At 42.5% G+C, this 21175-nt stretch overlaps 1 protein-coding gene across 1 annotated transcript in view; it reads right to left on the bottom strand.

The window, feature by feature from the left end:
- The window catches only part of ODAD2 (outer dynein arm docking complex subunit 2), a 187059-nt gene that overhangs the window by 117061 nt on the left and 48823 nt on the right, over positions 1-21175 (bottom strand). The window contains exons 11-15 of the mRNA XM_060095515.1: positions 8158-8304; positions 7545-7754; positions 3230-3472; positions 2770-2880; positions 51-205 (exon numbers count right to left, since the gene is read on the bottom strand). Coding sequence (XP_059951498.1) covers positions 51-205; positions 2770-2880; positions 3230-3472; positions 7545-7754; positions 8158-8304 — 866 coding nt within the window. The remainder of the gene's footprint in view (positions 1-50; positions 206-2769; positions 2881-3229; positions 3473-7544; positions 7755-8157; positions 8305-21175) is intronic.

Raw genomic sequence — 21175 nt, 5'->3', positions numbered from 1 at the left:
GTGTTTTGATGGCCATATTTTAATACGGAACATTGAATGCCTTCGCTTACTTGGTCACATTCTCTTTGCTGATGGAACATTTCCATATTGCCCCTGTGACAGCGGCCAACCGTTCCTTATCGTCAGTGTTACTGAGCAGAGAAGCCAGGGGTCTGAGTCCTCCACACAGCCTAACCAGGTCGCGGGTTTCCTCATCTTCTGCACACTACACAAAAGCCAAATTAGATGTGGTCACTGATCAAGGTGTATCAAGCTTTCAGTGACTGCTAAAGAGGCTGCCATTCTAGTAGCTATGAAACTTCTTTTCAGAGAGTATAATTTTCTGCAGGAGACATCAAATAAAATATAACTCATCTATACTGGCAGCTATCTGACAGTGTCACTCTTCCTTTACGTGGTTTTGACAATGTCTAGAGGTTTCTACATACTTGGCAATCCTCCCAAGCCAGTTCTGGGGTAGCCTGGGCTTCCACCAAGACAGACGCAGAGGTTGGTAAGGAACCTAGAATACCACATGCATGGATGGGGGATTTCTGCAGTGCTGTAACCCAGAGCCTTGGGAAAACATAGTAGAGAAGATAGGTGAGTGATGGGGGTTCAGTCAGATCTTTAATGACCCCCAAAATCTAAGAAGTGAGGAATTTCCCCAACAGAGTTTCTATGCCCAGAGCAGTGGGTTATATCAACAGCAACTAACATGTTATTCAGACATGTTTATCCACATGCTTGTGTCAACCTTTGAAATAAATACAGGCTGCAGAGATGTTCCCAACAGATGATCCTTCCCAGTTTATAGAGCCAAAAGATGAAAAGTTTAGCATAGGTTTGATATTATTCCAAGTGTACATTTGTTCTCTAAGGCCATGAACTGCATATCATGCATCATCCATGAGGGCCCCTACAAGAAATCCTCATCACAATGCATCACACAGCACCTGCCATGTTTACCTTCTATTAGTGACTTTCAGTTCTGCCTCAACTGCAACTTTAAAAAATGAATCACTATTTCTAACAGACCCTTAAAATATACTCATATGAGGCATATATACAAGTCAAAGGGAACTCTTGTACGGTGTTGGTGGAAATGTAAATTAGTGCAGCCACTGTGGAAAACGGTACGGAGGTCTCTCAATAAACTAAAAAGAGAACTACCATATGACCCAGCATTTCCACTCCTGGGCATATATCCAAAAAATATAAAAATACTAATTCAAAAAGATACATGCACCCCAATGTTCACAGCAGCACTATTTATAATTGCCAAGAAATGGAAACAACCTAAGTGTCCATCAATAGATGAACAGATATAGAAGAAGTGGCACATGTATATATAATACGTAATGGAATACTACTCAGCCATAAGAAAGAACACAATTCTGCCATCTGCAGCACATGGGTGGACTTGGAGGGCATTGTACTGAGTGAAATAAGTCAGAGAAAGATAAATATTGTATGCTATTGCTTACATGTGGAATCTAAAAACTACAGCAAACTAGTGAATGTAACATAAAAGAAGCAGACTCACAGATACAGAGAACAAACTAGTGATTACAGTGTGGAGAGAAGGGAGGGGCACCATGGGGTAGGGGAGTGGGAGGCACAGACTACTGGGTGTGAGACAGGCTCGGGGACGTATGTACAACACGGGGAAGACAGCCAATATTTTGTAATAACTGTAAATGGAAAAGTAACCGTTAAAATTATATACAAATTAAAAATAAAAAAAGACTATTACATATCCCTGTTATGAGTGAGCTGTGTCCCTCAAAACTCAGATGCTGAGGTCCTCACCCCTGTGCGTCCGAATGTGACAGAGGTAATCACGGTTAAAGTGATCTCCACTGCGGTGGGCTCGAATCCAGAACTCCTGGTGTCCTTCTAAGAAGAGGGTATTAGGGCACAGAGGAAGGACCGTGTGAAGACAGAGGGAGAATGACAGGGGAACATGAAGACATCCATCTACAAGCCACAGAGAGATTCCTCAGAAGGAACCAACCCTGCTGACACCTGATCTCAGACTTCCAGCTTCCAGAACTGTGAAGAAACAGATTGCTGTTGTTTAGGCCACCCAGTGTGTACAGTTATGGCCGCCCCAGAGAACTCATGCGACCCTCTGCTGACTGACCCGAACCCCTCTCTGACTCCATCCTTCTGGCACACTCTCTCACTCTGCACATTTTGAGATGCATTCTTCCAGGAGATCTACTCTAACTAGGCAGAAACTGGTGCTGTCAGTAGCCAGCCAAGTATGAATTTGTCAAAGCCATCTTTTCTCCCCCTTTACCATTCTATTTTTTTTTGTATACTATGAAACTTGTAACCCACAAAAAGTTAATGAAGATTAAAATAAGCAAATTAATAAAAAGATAAAACAGGAATACGCACACAACACACACACACTCATGCATCTATCTTGTCTTGGTGGGAGATATATTTCCCGAGACCACTGTGTTTGAATAGGATATATGAAAGGCGATACAGAGGCACCATGTACATACCTGGCTATTTTACACCGAAGTACATCATCTTAGCAGACAGAGACATGTAACTGTCTTACAGAACTGTAAGTAATCAGACATGCTGGAGCAGATTTCTCTGTGACATTTAAAGGCATCTGCCATTACCACAGGACAGTGGTTCTCAGACCTATGTGTGCGTGAAAATCCCTAGGGGGTTCTTGTTAAAAATGCAGATTCCCGAGTCCCATCCCCAGAGAATGGAACCTCATGAAACAGCACCTTAAGCTCCACGAAGAAGAGCCCGCCGTACCTGGTAGATGGCCCTGGCGCAATGCTTCTGCAGCTGCTCATTTTCACTATTGAGGTTCTTTACCAGATTTTCAATTATCCTTTCAGCTTTGATTGCAGCTCGGCAGTTTTCCTAGGAAAGTAAACTTTAGTAGTTACATATTGCATAAATATGCATAAATATAAGTGTCTATTCACACATTTCTTAATAACTACACCAAAAAAACTTTCTTAGTAAATAAACACCCTAGTCCAAGTTTAACACACCGTTATAACAATAAGAGAATTTAGTCAACATTTTCAAAACTATATCATCCAGGTATCAATGTAATTAATTTTCATTAGTTTGATCTTCTCTTTCAAATAGAAGGGTGACTTCTTAAAAAAAGTCCCTTAGCAGTCATGTTAACCTTAAAAGTTATGTTTCCGCTATAGAAAGTCAAGGTGAATGAGAGCAAGGCAAGCAGAGCTGGCGTGCACACCTCGGAGGCACATTCCTGCAAGGTCCCCACTACCGGGATGAGCATGTTTTCATGAGAGGTCTTCAGTAACCGAGCCAACAAAGGGATGCCCCCAGCTCTACGAATGGCTTCCTTATTCGCGGAGCTCCTGCTGCAGCTCCACAGCGCCAGGGCCCCGCAGCGGGCCACCTCCTCATTGCTGGCGTCGTACAGGCTCGGCTGAGCAGGTCCTCTGGCACGCTGCCTCCAGTCAAGCAGAGCGACCTACGAGAACAGATCAATACAACGTAAGCGGGAACCTTCGAGATAAGACTTAACCCACCCCGCAATCGCTGCAGGGTTGCTACCAAGCTCACCTCCCTCAGAAGAAAGACTCCTTTAAGAAATTTAACTTTTGTACCACACAGCAGTCAAAGAAACAAACAGAACCTTCGAAACACCTTCCTCCAGACTTGGGAGCTTTTACATTTCCTTCCCACAAGGAATTTAATCCCCCCCAAGAGAGTATTTTCTTAATACAGCTCTAACATTTACATTAGTAAGATTTGTAAAGCACACCCTCATCCCTGGTATCTCAGAAAAGTAGGCTCCCTAAAGCCAGGAGAACTTTCCAGTGAGAGCTGAATGGCCTGAACGCTCTTAAAACCACAAGGCCTCTTTGGAGGACATGGCCCTCCCCCTGCACTGTCGAAACCAACTAAACCAAACGCACAGCAGCCAGGATCCTTTCTCTTCTCTGCAGTAACCAGAGTCACCGAAGCCCCTGAGGGAGAGGCAATTTTCATGCATACAGCAGGGTGGCCGGGAAGGAAGTGAAGCCAGGCTTCCCAGAGCTGTCTTAATCCCACGCATAACCAGAGGCCAGATCCCATGGATACTGCCCACTTAACCACGGCCACCATTTAGAAGGCAGTAGCCCGGACTGAGTCACTGATTCCTAACTCCAAACGCCTGGAGAGAGGACACTGATGTGCATCAGGAAGACACTCATGGTCTAATTAGTTATGGCTCAAGGACGGGGGTGAAGACGATTTACACGGCTTCCAGGTAACTACCGGGCCCAGGACAGCAAGACAATGGGCTTAGACACAGGGAAGACAGTCTAAAAGTACCTGTCTATGTACTAGTTACTCCCTCATTATCTGTACAAAGTCCAAACTCCGTAGCTCTTGGACAAGACTGTGTGTGATGCCCATGGTCCTCCATCTTCGTCTCTCACGACTCAGCCCACCTCACCCAAGGCCTGGCCACGTTACACCACTTAGTTTCCAAACATTCAGTGTTGTTTCCCAGCTCTGGGCCTTTACCAACATGGCTTCATCTTCTTTAAATGCTTTTGCCTGATGTGTCTGCCTGATAAATACCTACTCACCTTTCAAGACTCAAGAAAGGTGACATCTCCTCTCTCCAGCCTCTCTTTATTTTTAAAAAAAAAATTTTTTTTTTAAATTTTCTATCCTAATTAATTCATTTAAATTTTTAAATTTTTCATTGAAGTATAGTTGATTTACAATATTATATTAGTGTCAGTTGTACAACATTCAGTAATTCTATAGATTACACTCCATTTTAAAGTTATTGTAAAATAATAGCTATATTTCCCTGTGCCGTACAATATATCCTTGTTGCTTAATTATTTCATATATAGTAGTTCGTACCTTTTAATCCCCTGTATGGTCCCCACCCCCTCCACTCTCCCCGGTGGTAACCACTAGTCTGTTCTCTGCATCCGTGTGTTTGTGTTTTGTTATATTCATTTGTTTCTTCACCCTTCCTCTCCAAGTAGAGTTGGCTGATCACCCGCCTTAGTTCCTCCACTATTCCCAGTACTGACTTCCTCGAAATACCTAATACACTCCCCATTATGCTTATATTGTTGCCCATATCCCCACTGCCCCCACACCCCCATGACCATGAGTCTGTGACATCACTGTGGTCGGGGACATACATTTATTTACATTTATATTTATACTGGTGTTCCCACCACCTTGTTCTGTGGATCTACACCTCTAGACGTACTTGAAATGGTTTTCAGTGAAAGGACCGAGGATACTCTACACACAGAGCAGCACATAAACTGGCCTCGGGACGGAACGGCCCTGGACGTGCAGTGCTCCCTGCCTGGGTGCACCCTCCCTGCTTGCTCAGGCGTCACACCTTCTGCCCAGTCTCATCGAGCCGCCCCTCCGGAGCCTGAATGCCATCTAGGTGCCCAGACCCCACTGTGGCCAGTGCCCTCCTGCCTGCTCTGATCCTGCCCTTGGTTCCCTTGCTCTGGGGCCATAATCAGCCCACGGCTTCATCTCTGTACTGTGTGATGTCCCTCATGTCCAGTCTTTGCTGGGGACTCTGGCCTGCGTGTCACATACTCCCCCCACAACATGTACCCAACCAAAAGTGGATCCCCAATCCTGGTTGAGAAGTCAGATGTGTTCCCAACCCAGCAATTTCAAGTTTACCCATTAATGGTCTTTCCTGTTCCTAATTTTGCTATTATTTAAAATTAAATTAAAATGTATGTCATTATTTTGATTACGTGACTGTAATTGTCCAAACTCCAGGCCCCTAAACATGACACGTAAGATGTCCATAAAAACATATGTTATGGGGCCTCCCTGGTGGCGCAGTGGTTGAGAGTCCGCCTGCCGATGCAGGGGACGCGGGTTCGTGCCCCGATCCCGGAGGATCCCACATGCCGCGGAGCGGCTGGGCCCGCGAGCCATGGCCGCGGGGCCTGTGTGTCCGGAGCCTGTGCTCCGCAACGGGAGAGGCCACAGCAGTGAGAGGCCCGCGTACAGCAAAAAAAAAAAAAAAAAAAAAACATATGTTATGTTCTGTCTTTCATTCTTATGGGAGTAGTTTCAGTGGACTGCCACGTCAGCCTACCATACGATTTCATTATTTAAGCAGGACAATGATAATCATAGTAATAACTACCTTTCCCCCCAACGTTTCGTTATGAAAATTTTCAAACACACACACAAAGGCTGAAAGAATACAGCAACATCCACATACCCACCACCTGGATCCTATCAACAACATTCTTCCACATCTGTTTTACCGCATAGCTAACCATCTATTCACCCACCTATCCAGCCATGAGTCCACCTTGTTCTTGAGGCAAACAATGACAAGGTATGGTGCTCTACGGAGTACACGTGGAGAAAGTGAACACACAGAACCTCTGTCAGTACATTTCTGAACATGTTTCAGTGCGCACTTATTCACATTAAATCCATATTAATTCGGTAGATACTTATTAACTGTTTATATGTGTGAGGTTCTGGGCGAGGTGCTGAGGATGACACTAAGATGAGTAAGACACGTCTCTCATCTTCAGGACCTTAAAGTAGGGAAGTGGTGACAATCCAGCGTGATAAAAGCCGTGGTAGCGACTCAAGATCCAGTGAGGATACAAATGCACTTCCATACTGCACTTCATAAAGATCCCTCCTGCTGTGGCAGGGGCACTGAGCCTACTTTTTTCTTTCAGCGATAGTTATTGAAATAATCATTTTTTCTGAATATAAAAGTAATACAAAGCAAACTGGCAAATGTAGAAAAGTAGGAAGGAAATTTGGTGGTCATTTCAGAGAAAACCCCTGATGAATAATTTTCTGTATTTATTTCAAGTGATTTTTCTATACTTGTTAGCTCTGGTCTTTAAAAGTTGGGATCATGGGTATCATCAGTTTTCAATCCTGTTATGATTTTATATAATATTAAACATTCCATGTTACTATATAAACTTCCAAAACACAATACTGACAACTGACAGCGGATGCTTCTTATGGATATGATGCATATTATTTTACTAACCTCATACTGTAAAACATGCTATTTTCAATTGTCACTCCTCTAAGTAGCAATGAGATGAGTAAGTGCCTGCAGCTCTGACTGTCTCCATGGAGGACACTTCCTCATAGTGAGGTCACCACAGCAGAGGACATGGGCTACCAGACAAGTGTTCACCATGCTCTTTTTTTTTTTTTTTTAACTTTTTATGTTATACTGGAGTACAGTTGATTAACCATGTTCTGATAGTTTCAGACTGAGTGAAGTAAGTCACCACCCTCTAACCGACGCTGCGCACACACACATACGTATCCCTACCTTTGGGACACGTAAAAATTACTTCTATTTGTTTAAATTTGTATTTCTTTGAAAAATGAGGTTGAACATGTTTTTTGGCTACTTGCCAATGTAAATACACAAAAATAATTTTCAAGGACACGCTACACAAAAAGAAGATTCCCAGAGCACGCCCAGTGGTTATGTCCAGGAGGAGCCGGGGAGGACAGCGGGGTGCCCGCTGCCATGAATGGCACTTACTCACCAGTTTGGTGATGCCCCCGTGGCATCTCACCGCCTGCCAGGCTCTCTTAAACTTGGCGACGTTCGCAATTGTCTCAGCTGCCAAACATTTCAGGCTCTTATGCGGAGAGTCAAGAATATTAACCATGACTGGCAAGCCCCCAAGGTCAACAATATTACGTCTGATTTGAGGATTATGACTGATTTCCTTCAGGATTTTTAACGAACCAATCTAAACGAGAAGAAAAAGTTATAGATGAATGGGTGCTTAATGCATAACCAGTGCTATATTTTTTAAAAATTCCAAGCCTCCCTAAAATCCTTCCCCAATTAAGTTTTTTTTAAGGGAACAGTTTCTATTCCCAGGTGTTGTACATATCCCCCCCCCATTTTCCTTCAATTAAGTAAACAAACGTTCATCATGTAAGAAGCACATGCTAATGGAAAAGAGCCAGAAGAGAAGGAAGGAAAGCGGAGAGTTGACAAGAGCAGCTAATAGCTAATAGCAGAAGCGGGTTGTCAGTAATAATAAAGACAAGGAACAAGCAGCAGGAAGGGCAGGCGCCCAGCACTGAGAAGAGAAGCTGGTGAAGGCGCGAACGAGGCTCCTCATCCACTGCGAGCCAGCCACTCACCTTACATTTGACTTCATCTGTCTCAAGTAAATTTATTAAAACGTTAAGGCCTCCAAAATCTCTGATCGCCAACTGGCAGGTCTCCTGCGCTAAGTTGTAGTCCTTCAATGCACACAATGCAATCACTGTAGCCGTCTGATTTCCTCGCTGCAAAGACGCAAGGCCACAGGAAGGTTAAATAAGCTCACACTCCCAAGGAAATTTGCTAAAGGGTGATGAATCCATGAACCGGGAAGTGTGTGTCCCCATACACAGCATGTTCAATTCTTTTAAATTCTCTGAGTAGATTATAATTTGTTAAATGAATCATGCAGAGCTGAAGCACAAGAAAGCTGCGCAGGGCGTCATAAAATATTGCTCCGTTCGAGAGTCACCATGTAAAGGTGGTCTGTCTGCTTCAAACAGCTGAGACATTAGGTGGTATTAGGATATTAAATAGAGCCAGGGGGTGAGCCTTGAGAGGTGGTCTGAGGAACGTGAGTTTTACGTGGAGGTAATAGGCAGTCCCTGAACTGTGTACTCTGCAATGCAAACCACGTCTGAAAATTAGTCTTACACACGTACACAGAACAGTCTGGGACAGAGGAAACCTGGGGAAAGCAGAGCCACGTGGGAAGCAGCACAGCCATCCACACTGGGACCAAGAGTAAGTGGAGCGAGGGCGTGGGGCTGAGAAAGAGACGGTAGTTCCACTAAACCCGGGCCCAACCGGTGGGTGGACTGAGGAGAAAAAAGACAGTGTCACTGTCGTGAACGAAACACTGGCCCACCAACATGCAAATCAGGGTCTGTTTAGCTAATCACCACAAGTGAAGAGTAGTGGGGAACTGCTTTTTTAAAAAACCCATGAGATTCAAAAATTTTTAATGATTGATCGGTGAATCAGGCCTGCCAGGAAATTAAATCAGAATTCATTGCAGGAATTCTTAAGCAATGTCCACTGATCATTAATACTTTGAAAATCTTTGAAGAACACAGCATAGTACATATTACTTCTACTGTTATCGAGGGTGGTTGGTAAATAAGAGTCCCCAAAATAGTTCATAAGACACAAAAGCAACATTTCTAATGGAGCCAAGAATAAACTATTTTTGTAAAAGGTGTTCATAAACGACAGCCCTGGATTTCTACCTCAAAACATAGTAGCAGTGGCCTCAAATAAATCTCTCTTTTTTGAGGGAAGACACCTTCAAATTATATTTATTATCATTTGCAAATCATTACTTTATATTGCTATATATTACATACATGTGTATGTACATAGATAGACTTAGCACAAAAAAAATGGAAATTATCTTCAAGCTACCCACCCCCTCCTTCATATCACACAAATGCACACATGCCAATCCTTTTGTGAATTCAACACAGTATGTTTCTTTTAACATAAGAAACTAAAGTGGGATCAGTAGAGGGTGAGCATCAGAAAGTGAAGAAGGAAACGCTTAGGCTCAGACTTCCTACTAACTCCTTTCCAGAACATTCCTTCCACTTCTCTCAAAATGCTATGAGTGCCATTTCTGCTTTCATTCTAACTTACCCTCTGGGTACTCCAGGCTGTCCTCCATATTCAAGATTAAGTTTAGAAGGACAAGAGCCTTAATTTTGTTACTTACATTTAAAATAATAAGTTTTGTTCTTACAGCTTTTAGCATCTTTTTCTCGGTATCAACAGAAATTTCAACCCCACCCATTTCCCCACTGTGGGTTTTAAAACGTAACGCAATACACCCTGTCACTGCTGTCAGACACAGGATCCCGCACACCAGCACCTCTTAGAAAAAGGTAGATAGTTTGTAAACCACAAGGAAGCATCTAAGTGCCAACCATAATTAAGGAAAATAATGCAGAAAAAAGAAAAGCAAAGAAAATAAGGGAAACAAGTCATGAAACAAGGCTCTTTTTCTGAAGTTAAATGGAGAAAGGAAGCAGAAGGATCCTCCCAGGGCACCTGCAGGAACAGAGGTGGGCTCCTACAATAAAGGTTTGAAATGGAAGCCGAGGGCCTCAGGTTGAGAGGGCTCTTGAGACAGTGGCTCCAGACTCGAGCACAAGCAGGAGGCGAGAAGTCGTCCAACGGCACTTCCGCCCCCCAGGCCACTCCCTGGACAGGGATGTTCTGTCCTGACGTTCTCAGTCGCACGTGATGGAGGACCTTCTTGACCCCTGTGCCTGCATTCTAGTTTCTGTGATGACAGCACTTTTCTACTTAGACGCTCAGCACAAGCTTTGCTTCCTAGTTCAAGTGCTTTTCATTTGTCTCTTGTAGACTATTTCCACCTTTTGAGTTTTATTTCATTATTGACACTACAACTGACGACATACATTTTTAAAAGTCATGTAACTGCAGCTGATGCCCGAAAGGTAAGGCCCTGTATTTTGCTGAATTATCTCTAGGCCAATTTTGAAGCCAAATGATGGAAAATTTACATTTATCATTAACAAGTGAGATCCTTATAGAAAAAATATTTTTTTCTGTAAATCATCAGCTTTTTCTGAAAATCTGGAAACATATTCATAGGCTTGAGGGATTTTTTTAGAACAGTTTTTTATGAGGGAAAGTTAGTTTTTCCACATTTCAGGATTTACTTCTACTCTTGTCACTGACCACACTCCCCAAAGGATTATAAATCTTTTAGAATGAATACCAGCGGATGGGAGCCAAAATATTCAATGTACAGAGCCGCAAATGTTAGCCAATTGCTATTCTTTAAATACCAGCTATGTCAAAGGGTTTTCAAATGTCCGTTCCACTTTGACCAGATGCCATAAACATCTTACTGAAGAGAAGTAGTGCAAATATGCGAATATGCTCCTTTTCAATTAAATCTCCCGAGAATGTAATTAGTTGCCAATACTTATTTTCACATTTTATCACGCATTTGCATTTGTGAGGTTTTAAGAGCTGGAGAAAAACGCAGTAAAATATTATTTTACTAGCTTCTGAAGGGTTTTGAAGAATGCTTCCAATAAGCTTTTCTATGTCTTGAATTAATGCAATTCTTTTGCTAGTTGTCCTCCATCCCCTGATGCTTCTCAGACATCTCCAGGCTCCACCGGCCTTTGGATATTTTACCAGCTCAGGTTCCTTTCCACGACCAGGAGGCCGACGTTCATGGTTGTGATCACGCTTCAAACATGCCGAGATCGGACGAATGTTGCTTTCTCTCACTTTCCTCAAAATTTCTTCTTAAAAGATGAATAGGGGACATTTTAAAAAATAATGTTTTTCCTGGATTTAAATAAAATCTTTGAAATAAAGAAGTTAATTACCCTATCCAGTATATACAGTAATCCCCTCCCCTTACTGCTGATAAGGAAGAAATAAACATGACTAAGCTGAGATGAAGCATGTATTCAAGAGTAAAACAGGGAGAAAGCTGCCTGAAATCACTTCTGTATTCTTTCATTCAACAAATTTGCTTCCTATTTACTTAACTATTTGCCGAGTCCGATGCCAGGCTCTAGAGACATCCTGGTAAACAAAAACAGACGTGGTCTTTGCTTTTATGGAGCTCACAGTTCAGTGGAGAAGAATGATTTCAATTTTTTAAAGCCCATCCCAATAAATGGAAATTTTAAGTCCAAGAGGTACCATAAGGGAGAGGGGCAGACGGCCAGGGAAACCCAAAATGGGGGCTTTAACCGGGCCAGGGCATCAGGGAAGTTTCGCCTGAGGAGAGAAGCCTGGGCAGAGGTCCGGACAGGAGGAGGCGCCGGCGTGATTGAAGGCCGCAGTCAAAGGAGTGGGTGCGGCCACGTGGGTGAGGCTAGGAGGAGGCCGGCGGCCCAGGTGAGCGGACAGGCCAGGCGGGCCACACGACCTGCTGGGCCAAAGGCCAGGCTGAGCACTTTTGCCTTTAGTTCACAACCGACAGAAAATATTCAAGGTGGCTGGTCTGGGGGTAAGGAGAGGGCTAACGGGAGCTGACTACATTCTTACACATCCCTCTGGCTGCAGAGGCCCCTGGTTGGAGCCGGCCAGCGTGGACAGGTGAGACCACTCCGATTACTGCAGGAATCCGGAGCAGGGGACAAGGGGCTGGCAGGCCGAGGTGACCCATCGTGTGTTGAGTAACTCGGTTCCGAAAAGGGTGCCAGAAGCTAGGAGGTGGCAGTGCGATGGCCAGCACGCTCACAGGGCCATCCTTCCGGGCGTCCTGTCGGACCCAGTGAGACAGGATGGCAGGCAGAGGTGCGATGGGGAACAGAGGTCTCCTTCTCCTGTTCCCCACTGTCTGCAGTCAGGGGGCAGCGGGTGAGACCCCGTGAGGTGACACAGCCATCACAGCCGTCCAGCTGGCTTTCAATGTTCTCAGCATTTTTCCTCCAAACATGCCACTCATAGAGCAAGAGCCGTGAACCCTGCCAACGACTGTTTATTAATGATGACAGAGCGGCTGGCGCCCGGCGCAGAGCTTGGCTCAGAGATGCTCTTCATCTCTCAGGAGTAGAAATGGTAAAGGGTCAGAGCTCCAAGTGAGTGGCATAGAACCACGTAAGTCAAGCTAGTAAAATATATTGCTTTGCCTTCGGTTTATTTGCAAGCCAATTTTATGCTGATAATTCAGCACTCATAAACCTAGGGCTCAAGAGATGAGACCAGAAGCAAACTCCAAGGAAAAAGAGAAGATGCTGTTCCAGAAGAAAAAAGAAATTAGACTCAGATTGTTGGATTGCAGGCTTGCTAAGAATTTTTTTTTTTTTTTTAAATCAGGAACGGGTAAGGAACAATTCAAGGATTCCCTACACATTCTTTTTAAACCACCACGGAACATTTACAGAAATTGATGATCTACTGGAATGTTGCTGCAATGATGAAAATTTTGTAGGAAATATAATAGTCTTTCTAAAAAGATTCAGAAGAATGAACTGAATAATTATGATAATTAATAAAAATATCTCAGCAAAGTGACTGGATACGAGGGTACCTGGATATTCAAAAATGAGTAACTCACCATACACTAAGAATAACAAATCAAAATATGTAATTTGAGAAAAGTTCCCATCCCATTATTGGCAAAATAATACTAGTAAAAATATCTATGAGTGAATCTCACAAGAAATGTGTTGTAAATATATGGGGGAAAAGCTATTAAGTTTTACTGAAGTATATAAAAGATTAAATAAATGAATGGTCATACCATGTTCCTGAATAGGATAATTCAATGTTATTAAAATTGCAATTTATCCAGAAATAATTTACAAATTCATGTAAGCCAACCAAAATCCAAACAGCATTTTTTAGATTTTTTTAAAAATTTGATTCTCAAGATGATCGGGAATGGAAAATATGTAAAAAGTAATTTAAAATATTTTAAGAAAACTCTCTGACCAATCAAATATTAAAATATACCAAAGCTATAGTAATTAAACAGCATGGGGACATCCAAATAAATCAATGTAACAGAGAAAGATCTGGAAACAAGCTCTTAAAAGTGAAATGACAATATTTGATAAAAGTAGCATCTCCAATCACTGGAGGAAAGAATGGGGGAGCCAGTCATCTGGCTTTGACATATGACAAGCAGAGAGGAATTATTTGCACATAAAAAACAAAGGATTAATTTGCACCAAGAATCAAAAGACAACCACATAGGAAAATAGGCAAGGTATACAATACAATGGCTACTTGACGTATGAAAAATTTATGAACCTCACTAGCAATGAGGAATAGGTAAATCCATATAAGATACATTTTCCCCCTATTAAACAAACAAACAAAAAAAGACTGCAGATTAGAATTTAGAACAGTTAATCTCAATCCTAGGTGAGCAACTTTAACACCCTGGAGAGATTTTAAAGACCATCAATGCCCAGACCCCATTCCAAACCAATTCAATTAAAACTTCCATGAATGGTACCTGGGCACTTTGTTTTGTTTTTAAGAGCTGGGCTGATTTCACTCTGTATCCGAGGTTAAAACCTTTGGTGTGTTACTGATAAGAGTGTAAACTGATGCTTGCTTTCTGTAGGGAGTAACATAAAAATTTTTACATAAACCAAGCTTGGTTGATCACTTTTCACTATTTCTGTCTGAAATAAAAAAAAAATTAATGCAGTAATTAGACTTTACTGTGCATATATTCTTTTTCTTTTTTAACACAGCTCTACTGAGGTATAATTGATTACAAAAATACTGCACATATTTGATGTACACAATTTGATGAGTGTGAACATATGCATATACCTGTGAAACCAAGACCACAATCAAGACAATAAACATACCCCTCACCTCCCGAAGTTTCTTTATACCTCCCCCTTTTTGTTTGTTAATAACACTTAACGTGAGACCTGCCCTCTTAAATTTTTTAAGTGCACAAACAGCATTATTAACTATAGGTACTGTGTTGTATGGCAGATCTAGAGCTTATTCATCTTGCATGACTGAACTTTTATACCCACTGAACAACTGCCCGTTACAACTATCAACATTCGAAATGTGCATACTCTTTGATCCAAGCAATTCCACTTCAAAGAATCCATCCTACGGAAATAGTGTACATATCCAAAGCATATGTAAAAATATTTGCTGCAGCACTGTTGTAATTACATGATTTGGGGAGACAACCTAAAAACTTATCAGTAAGGGAACTGTTAAATAAATTACTGATTTATGTATAATGAAATACTATGGAGCAATTAAAAGGAGTAAGGCTGATATGAAAGATCACCAAGACATAGCATTAAATACAAAAGGTACAATGTAGAATCACAGTCTGACTTCATTTTATGTATAAAAATCACATATGTGTATGTATACAAACATGTGGAAGGGGGCTTTCACTTTTATTCCTTTGCATGGCTTGAATAATTACAATGAGCATATGTTAATACATTATGTTATAATACTTTAATATTTTAAATACAGAAGAGAGTAAAGGATGGACCAGAAGAGGAACATAAGCTTCCGCTACGCTCTGTGTGTCACAGAAATATCAGGAGGCCACAGCCAGCCAGGCCAAGAGCTGGGTTAGGATCCACAGCCCTTGTCAGCAGGAATCTCAAAGGTCAGCGGACCAAAAAGGGACAAAAGATTTATAGATATATATAAAATGAAACATCATTTATACCAAATCTGGTACCTCTTACTCCTTGACCCTTATACTTAGAAATTCTTCAGCATGCAAACTTCTGTAACAGGACTTGAATATGGTGTTTCTAAAACAAAATGTAAAGCAGCCTAGTGCATTATATAAATTGGGAACTAGGCAAAGCTTCTTTTCTCTATTTAGCCTCTCAAATAAATTTGGGGGGAAAGCATGCTTCGAGGAATAAAAACTATTTTTGTTGCAAATACATCAGGCGACAAGTTCCCTGAAAAGATCTATTACATTTTCAGATAATTACATTAAATTGCCTTAGATACCAACACTCCTTAGAGTCAGAAATCTTAATGAGTAGCTAGACAGCAGTGAGAAGGCTCTAATTATGCTCTAGCTGGACTAGTTAATAGTATGTGTCCATGAATAAGTGAATGGAGTTAAAGCTTAACAGCCCTTCCCAGAGATTTTTCATATTGTCATTTTTCAGTAGTTAAGTTGATGTGGTCGTATAATGCTGGCTAGGGGAGGTATACACTGTTATGATTCGACAGTGTATTTATCATAATCATCTAATTATCTTTGCTTTTTCTCTACTTATCTTTATTTATGATAGCCAAGAGGCAAAGTGAGTTTAAAGCTCAGAACTGAAAACAAGTTACCGTTTTATTTGTAGAGCATGGATTCCCCTTTGGAGATGAGGCCCTCCATCACTCCCACCATCTCCTCTGTAATAAAAATAAAAGAGGACTAACCCTTTCTTAGTGGGCATTATAAACATACAAGTCACACACATCTGAATAAGTAAAATTATTCTTTAAGAAAATGTAAGTGCAGACTCTACTGAGTAGAAATTTCATTAGAAGATGGAATTTAAATATCTTCTGATTAGTAACAGGTAATTTTTTTTCAGTACAAAAGTCCTTCTACTCTTTTTGTCTTAGAGACTATTTTTAAAATTAACTACATCACTACAGTAATCAAGACAGTATGGTACTGGCACAAAAACAGAAATATAGATCAATGGAACAGGATAGAAAGCCCAGAGATAAACCCACGCACATATGGTCACCTTATCTTTGATAAAGGAGGCAGGAATGTACAGTGGAGAAAGGACAGCCTCTTCAATAAGTGGGGCTGGGAAAACTGGACAGGGACATGTAAAAGTATGAAATTAGATAACTCCCTAACACCATACACAAAAATAACCTCAAAATGGATTAAAGACCTAAATGTAAGGCCAGACACTATCAAACTCTTAGAGGAAAACATAGGCAGAACACTCTATGACATAAATCACAGCAAGATCCTTTTTGACCCACCTCCTAGAGAAATGGAAATAAAGACAAAAATAAACACATGGGACCTAATGAAACTTCAAAGCTTTTGCACAGCAAAGGAAACCATAAACAAGATGAAAAGACAACCCTCAGAATGGGAGAAAATATTTGCAAATGAAGCAACTGACAAAGGATTAATCTCCAAAATTTACAAGCAGCTCATGCAGCTCAATAACAAAAAAACAAACAACCCAATCCAAAAATGGGCAGAAGCCCTAAATAGACATTTCTCCAAAGAAGATATACAGATTGCCAACAAACACGTGAAAGAATGCTCAACATCATTAATCATTAGAGAAATGCAAATCAAAACTACAATGAGATATCACCTCACACCAGTCAGAATGGCCATCATCAAAAAAATCTAAAAACAATAAATGCTGGAGAGGGTGTGGAGAAAAGGGAACACTCTTTCACTGCTGGTGGGAATGTGAATTGGTACAGCCACTATGGAGAACAGTATGGAGGTTCCTTAAAAGACTACAAATAGAACTACCATATGACCCACTACTGGGCATATACCCTGAGAAAACCATAATTCAAAAAGAGTCATGTGCCAAAATGTTCATTGCAGCTCTGTTTACAATAGCCAGGACATTAGGAAGCAACCTAAGTGTCCATCATCAGATGAATGGATAAAGAAGATGTGGCACACAGATACAATGGAATATTACTCAGCCATAAAAAGAAGCGAAATTGAGTTGTTTGTAGTGAGGTAGATGGACCTAGAGTCTGTCATACAGAGTGAAGTAAGTCAGAAAGAGAAAGACAAATACCGTATGCTGACACATATATATGGAATCTAAGAAAAAAAAGGTCATGAAGAACCTAGGGGTAAGACAGGAATAAAGACACAGAACTACTAGAGAATGGATTTGAGGATATGTGGAGGGTGAAGGGTAAGCTGTGACAAAGTGAGAGAGTGGCATGGACATCTATACACTACCAAACGTAAAAGAGATAGCTAGTGGGAAGCAGCCGCATAGCACAGGGAGATCAGCTTGGTGCTTTGTGACCACCTACCTAGAGGGGTGGGAGAGGGAGGGTGGGAGGGAGGCAGACGCAAGAGGGAAGAGATATGGGAACAGATGTATATGTATAACTGATTCACTTTGTTATAAAGCAAAAACTAACACACCATCGTAAAAAAAAAATTAACTACATCAGTGTAACAACATATGTATCAACTTAAAGGCTGTTTCTCAGGAAGGTGGTTCTAATTTTTCTTCTTCACTACTGGAGTTCCTCTGGCTGCACAAGCAGTCACCAGTGTTTTCCAGTTTTGAAAGGCTCTTCTTCACGATCACGGCACTACCACACGTCTCTCCATCTCTTTACGTAAACGCCCAGTGCACTCTGCCACCGCCTCCCCAAACTGAACGCTGACCTCCTGTGTGAAGAAGTGCTCCATGTGTAACGAGCCTCTGACTCACATAGGAGAGAAAACAGGAATGTTCAGCAGTGAGGCCTTCAGGCCCCCTGGGCACTGAATTTCTGGACAGAGGGACGAGCAATAAGCAGAGGCCCCTGGATGCCTTCCCGGCGCACAGCCACCTTCTGTGTGGCCTGGAGCGAAGTATTTCTCAGCTTTCCCACCAACGGAACAGGGATCACACGACCTGCCACTCCATACCCCAAACCCACATAATGGGAAAGCAATTAATTAACTGTAGTTGATTGCAAAGTACATCAAATTCCTCTGATGAAAAACCATATAACTCCCAACTGCCACTTAGAAGAACCCCTTAACCAATTAAGGTCGTGTGCAAGTGTGCGTGTGCGTTTTAATCAGTTCGTGGAAGATCATGAAGGAACCGAGCCCCACAAAAGCAGTCTTTTTTTTTTTTTGCGGTACGAGGGCCTCTCACTGTTGTGGCCTCTCCCGTTGCAGAGCAGACTCCGGACGCACAGGCTCAGCGGCCATGGCTCACGGGCCCAGTTGCTCCACAGCATGTGGGATCTTCCCGGACCGGGGCATGAACTCGTGTCCCCTGCATCGGCAGGCAGACTCTCAACCACTGCGCCACCAGGGAAGCCCCAAAAGCAGTCTTAAACAAAGGTTTTCAAGTCTGAAAATGTCTTTGCCAAGACTGCCCTTCCAGAGAGGAAATCCAAAACATTCCAGAAAGGGAGCCTGGAAAGTCTCTTCAGAAGCCTCCGGGGATTCCTGATGTGACTGTCTTCTAGACGTCATTCTGAAGTAGAGCCCTGTCACTGCTGAGCTGGGGGCACCATCAAACACCTTCACTTCTCATGGCCTGAGAATTCTGAGTTTGTGGATACATAACAGAAGAAGGACTAGCAAGGTCCCTGGCTCACGTGAAAGGTGAAATCAACACAGGTTTGATCACACAGTATAAATTAGTGAGGCACCACCCCTCACCAACACATGGTGGATGGGGGGGAGAGGATTAATATGTGATGCCCCTGCCACTGTGATCATAAGCTGTCACTCAGCAGTCCACGCCCACCACTCTCCACTGACTGACCTGTGTTCAGATGACATCATCACTCATCTAGAACTTGAAAACAAAGTTTGACCCAGTATCATACTCCAGGCTGATACCACATTTCCGAACTTACATTAAAAACCCCATCTTGGGCTTCCCTGGTGGCGCAGTGGTTGAGAGTCCGCCTGCTGATGCAGGGGACACGGGTTCGTGCCCCGATCCAGGAAGATCCCACATACCGCGGAGCAGCTGGGCCCGTGAGCCATGGCCCCTGAGCCTGTGTGTCCGGAGCCTGTGCTCCACAACAGGAGAGGCCACAATAGTGAGAGAGAGGCCCGCGTACCGCAAAAAAAAAAAAAAAAAAAAGCCCATCTTTCCCCAGTCTTCATACCTGGCCTTCCCAGTGCTAGCGTGTAGGAACATTCAGTTGGAGGGAAAATTACTTCAAAAGTAAACGTTTTTCTCTTTTTGCTTCCAACTTTCCTATTTATCTTCCTTTAATTAATCTTTTTAATCCATTAACTGGTTGCATAAAATTACCAAATAAGATGTTACTTTCTTTAAGATTAAGAAAAAAAAGGCGAATGAAACAACCTACTTATAAGATGGCAAAATAATATTTAAAGAAAGACTGCCCATTTAACATAAATATTTTGATCCATAAACACTGCCTTAGTTGTATGTGTTAACTCAAGTGAGAGACAGCTACTTTCTGATTAGCTTTTAAGAGGTCACATTCAATCATGAATTAAAAAAACACGAACATGCCCACCTGCTCCACACTCGTTCCTAAGCCTTTCATTCCTCTGGGTCCCAAAATGATAGCCCCATTTCTAATGAATAATTGGAGCTTCAATCCTTTATTTCCAACTATTGTACAGGCCTTTCTATTTGGACATTTCACTGTCTTCAAACTTAAGCTGCCCCAAACCAGACCGCCCTCGCAAACTGGCCGGTCTTCTCTCTTGGCCATTTCTTGGCTGCTCCCAAGGACACTTGCCCTATTCCAAGTCCCCAACACACTCTATCAGGGCAACACGTCACTGGCTTCTGGTCTTCTCACTGGGATTCATTTGGCAAACCACCTGCTGCTGAACTCAGCTTTCTAAATGAATGCTTTCACCTTCCTGCTTCCCCAGGTGAGGTGGTGGTACACCTGGGGAAGTGGTCCCAGGGATGAACCCTGGATTCCTCCATTACTGCAGCAAGTACTCAGGAATAAGCCCAACCGAACGAAGCACTTGTGAGTAGGGGCAGACGTCTCCAAACCCACTTGCTGACATTATCCCAGCTGAGCCTGGAGCCGACGGTGCAGATAGCTTATCCTCAAGTAACAGCCCTAAGAAATGCCTAGAGGGGAGATAAAGCATGATTCTAGCCTCAGCCTCTGAGATCCCTTGGGACTGCCTGAAAGCTCACCAACCATTTTCTAGTCTCCTCAATTTTCTCTTGGATTTCCTGATCCTATAGTATTAAATTCTATACGCAATCTACCTTCAAACCACATAGAAATGGATTCCAGCAGGCTTTCAACTATGGGTCCAGAAATTCATTCTTCAGTTTAAGGATACTTACACTAAGGCACATGAAATGCAGATCTACTTATAATTATGACCTTTCAACATTTTATCTTGTGTTACTAAGGAGTACCTAGTTACATTAATATTAGAATACTTGTGATGAAGAAAGCCACCATTTCCAAACAACAAAAAATCCTCCAACTCTCCTCCTATTTCACAAAGGGGTTCTCTACATTTCTGATTCAGAAGTGAGTGAAACTTACTGTATTTTTAGAGAGACTCACAGTATTAGTGTGGGGTGCACGCCTTAACAACTGTGTCGCCCAATCGCTGGGATGGATACAAAGCTAAATATTTTCATTGCAAGATTTTGAAGCAACCATGGACAGGGGAGAAAATAATATTCACATGAAGCGGGCAAATGCAGCAAGGAAACAGTATGTCTACAAGGAGAAGGGGGGCAGGAGAAGGAGGGGAAAGGGGAGGAAGAGAAGGTGGGGAAAGACATCAGCAGCAGAGGGAACAGAACGACTCAGGCTCAGAGGAAGGAAAAGCTGTTCGGAAGGACCTGAGAGCGAAGGGCAGCCTGGCCCCTCGGGAGCCTCGTTCTGTCACCGTCCCTCCTGAGCGGAGGATGGACAGTCCTGTGTTAACTAGGAAGACACCCT

The sequence above is a fragment of the Mesoplodon densirostris genome, chromosome 4 (assembly GCF_025265405.1).
Source record: "Mesoplodon densirostris isolate mMesDen1 chromosome 4, mMesDen1 primary haplotype, whole genome shotgun sequence".
In the NCBI taxonomy this organism is placed as follows: Eukaryota; Metazoa; Chordata; class Mammalia; order Artiodactyla; family Ziphiidae; genus Mesoplodon; species Mesoplodon densirostris.
Note: the sequence above shows the minus strand (reverse complement) of the source record. Positions and strands in the feature narration are given on the sequence as shown.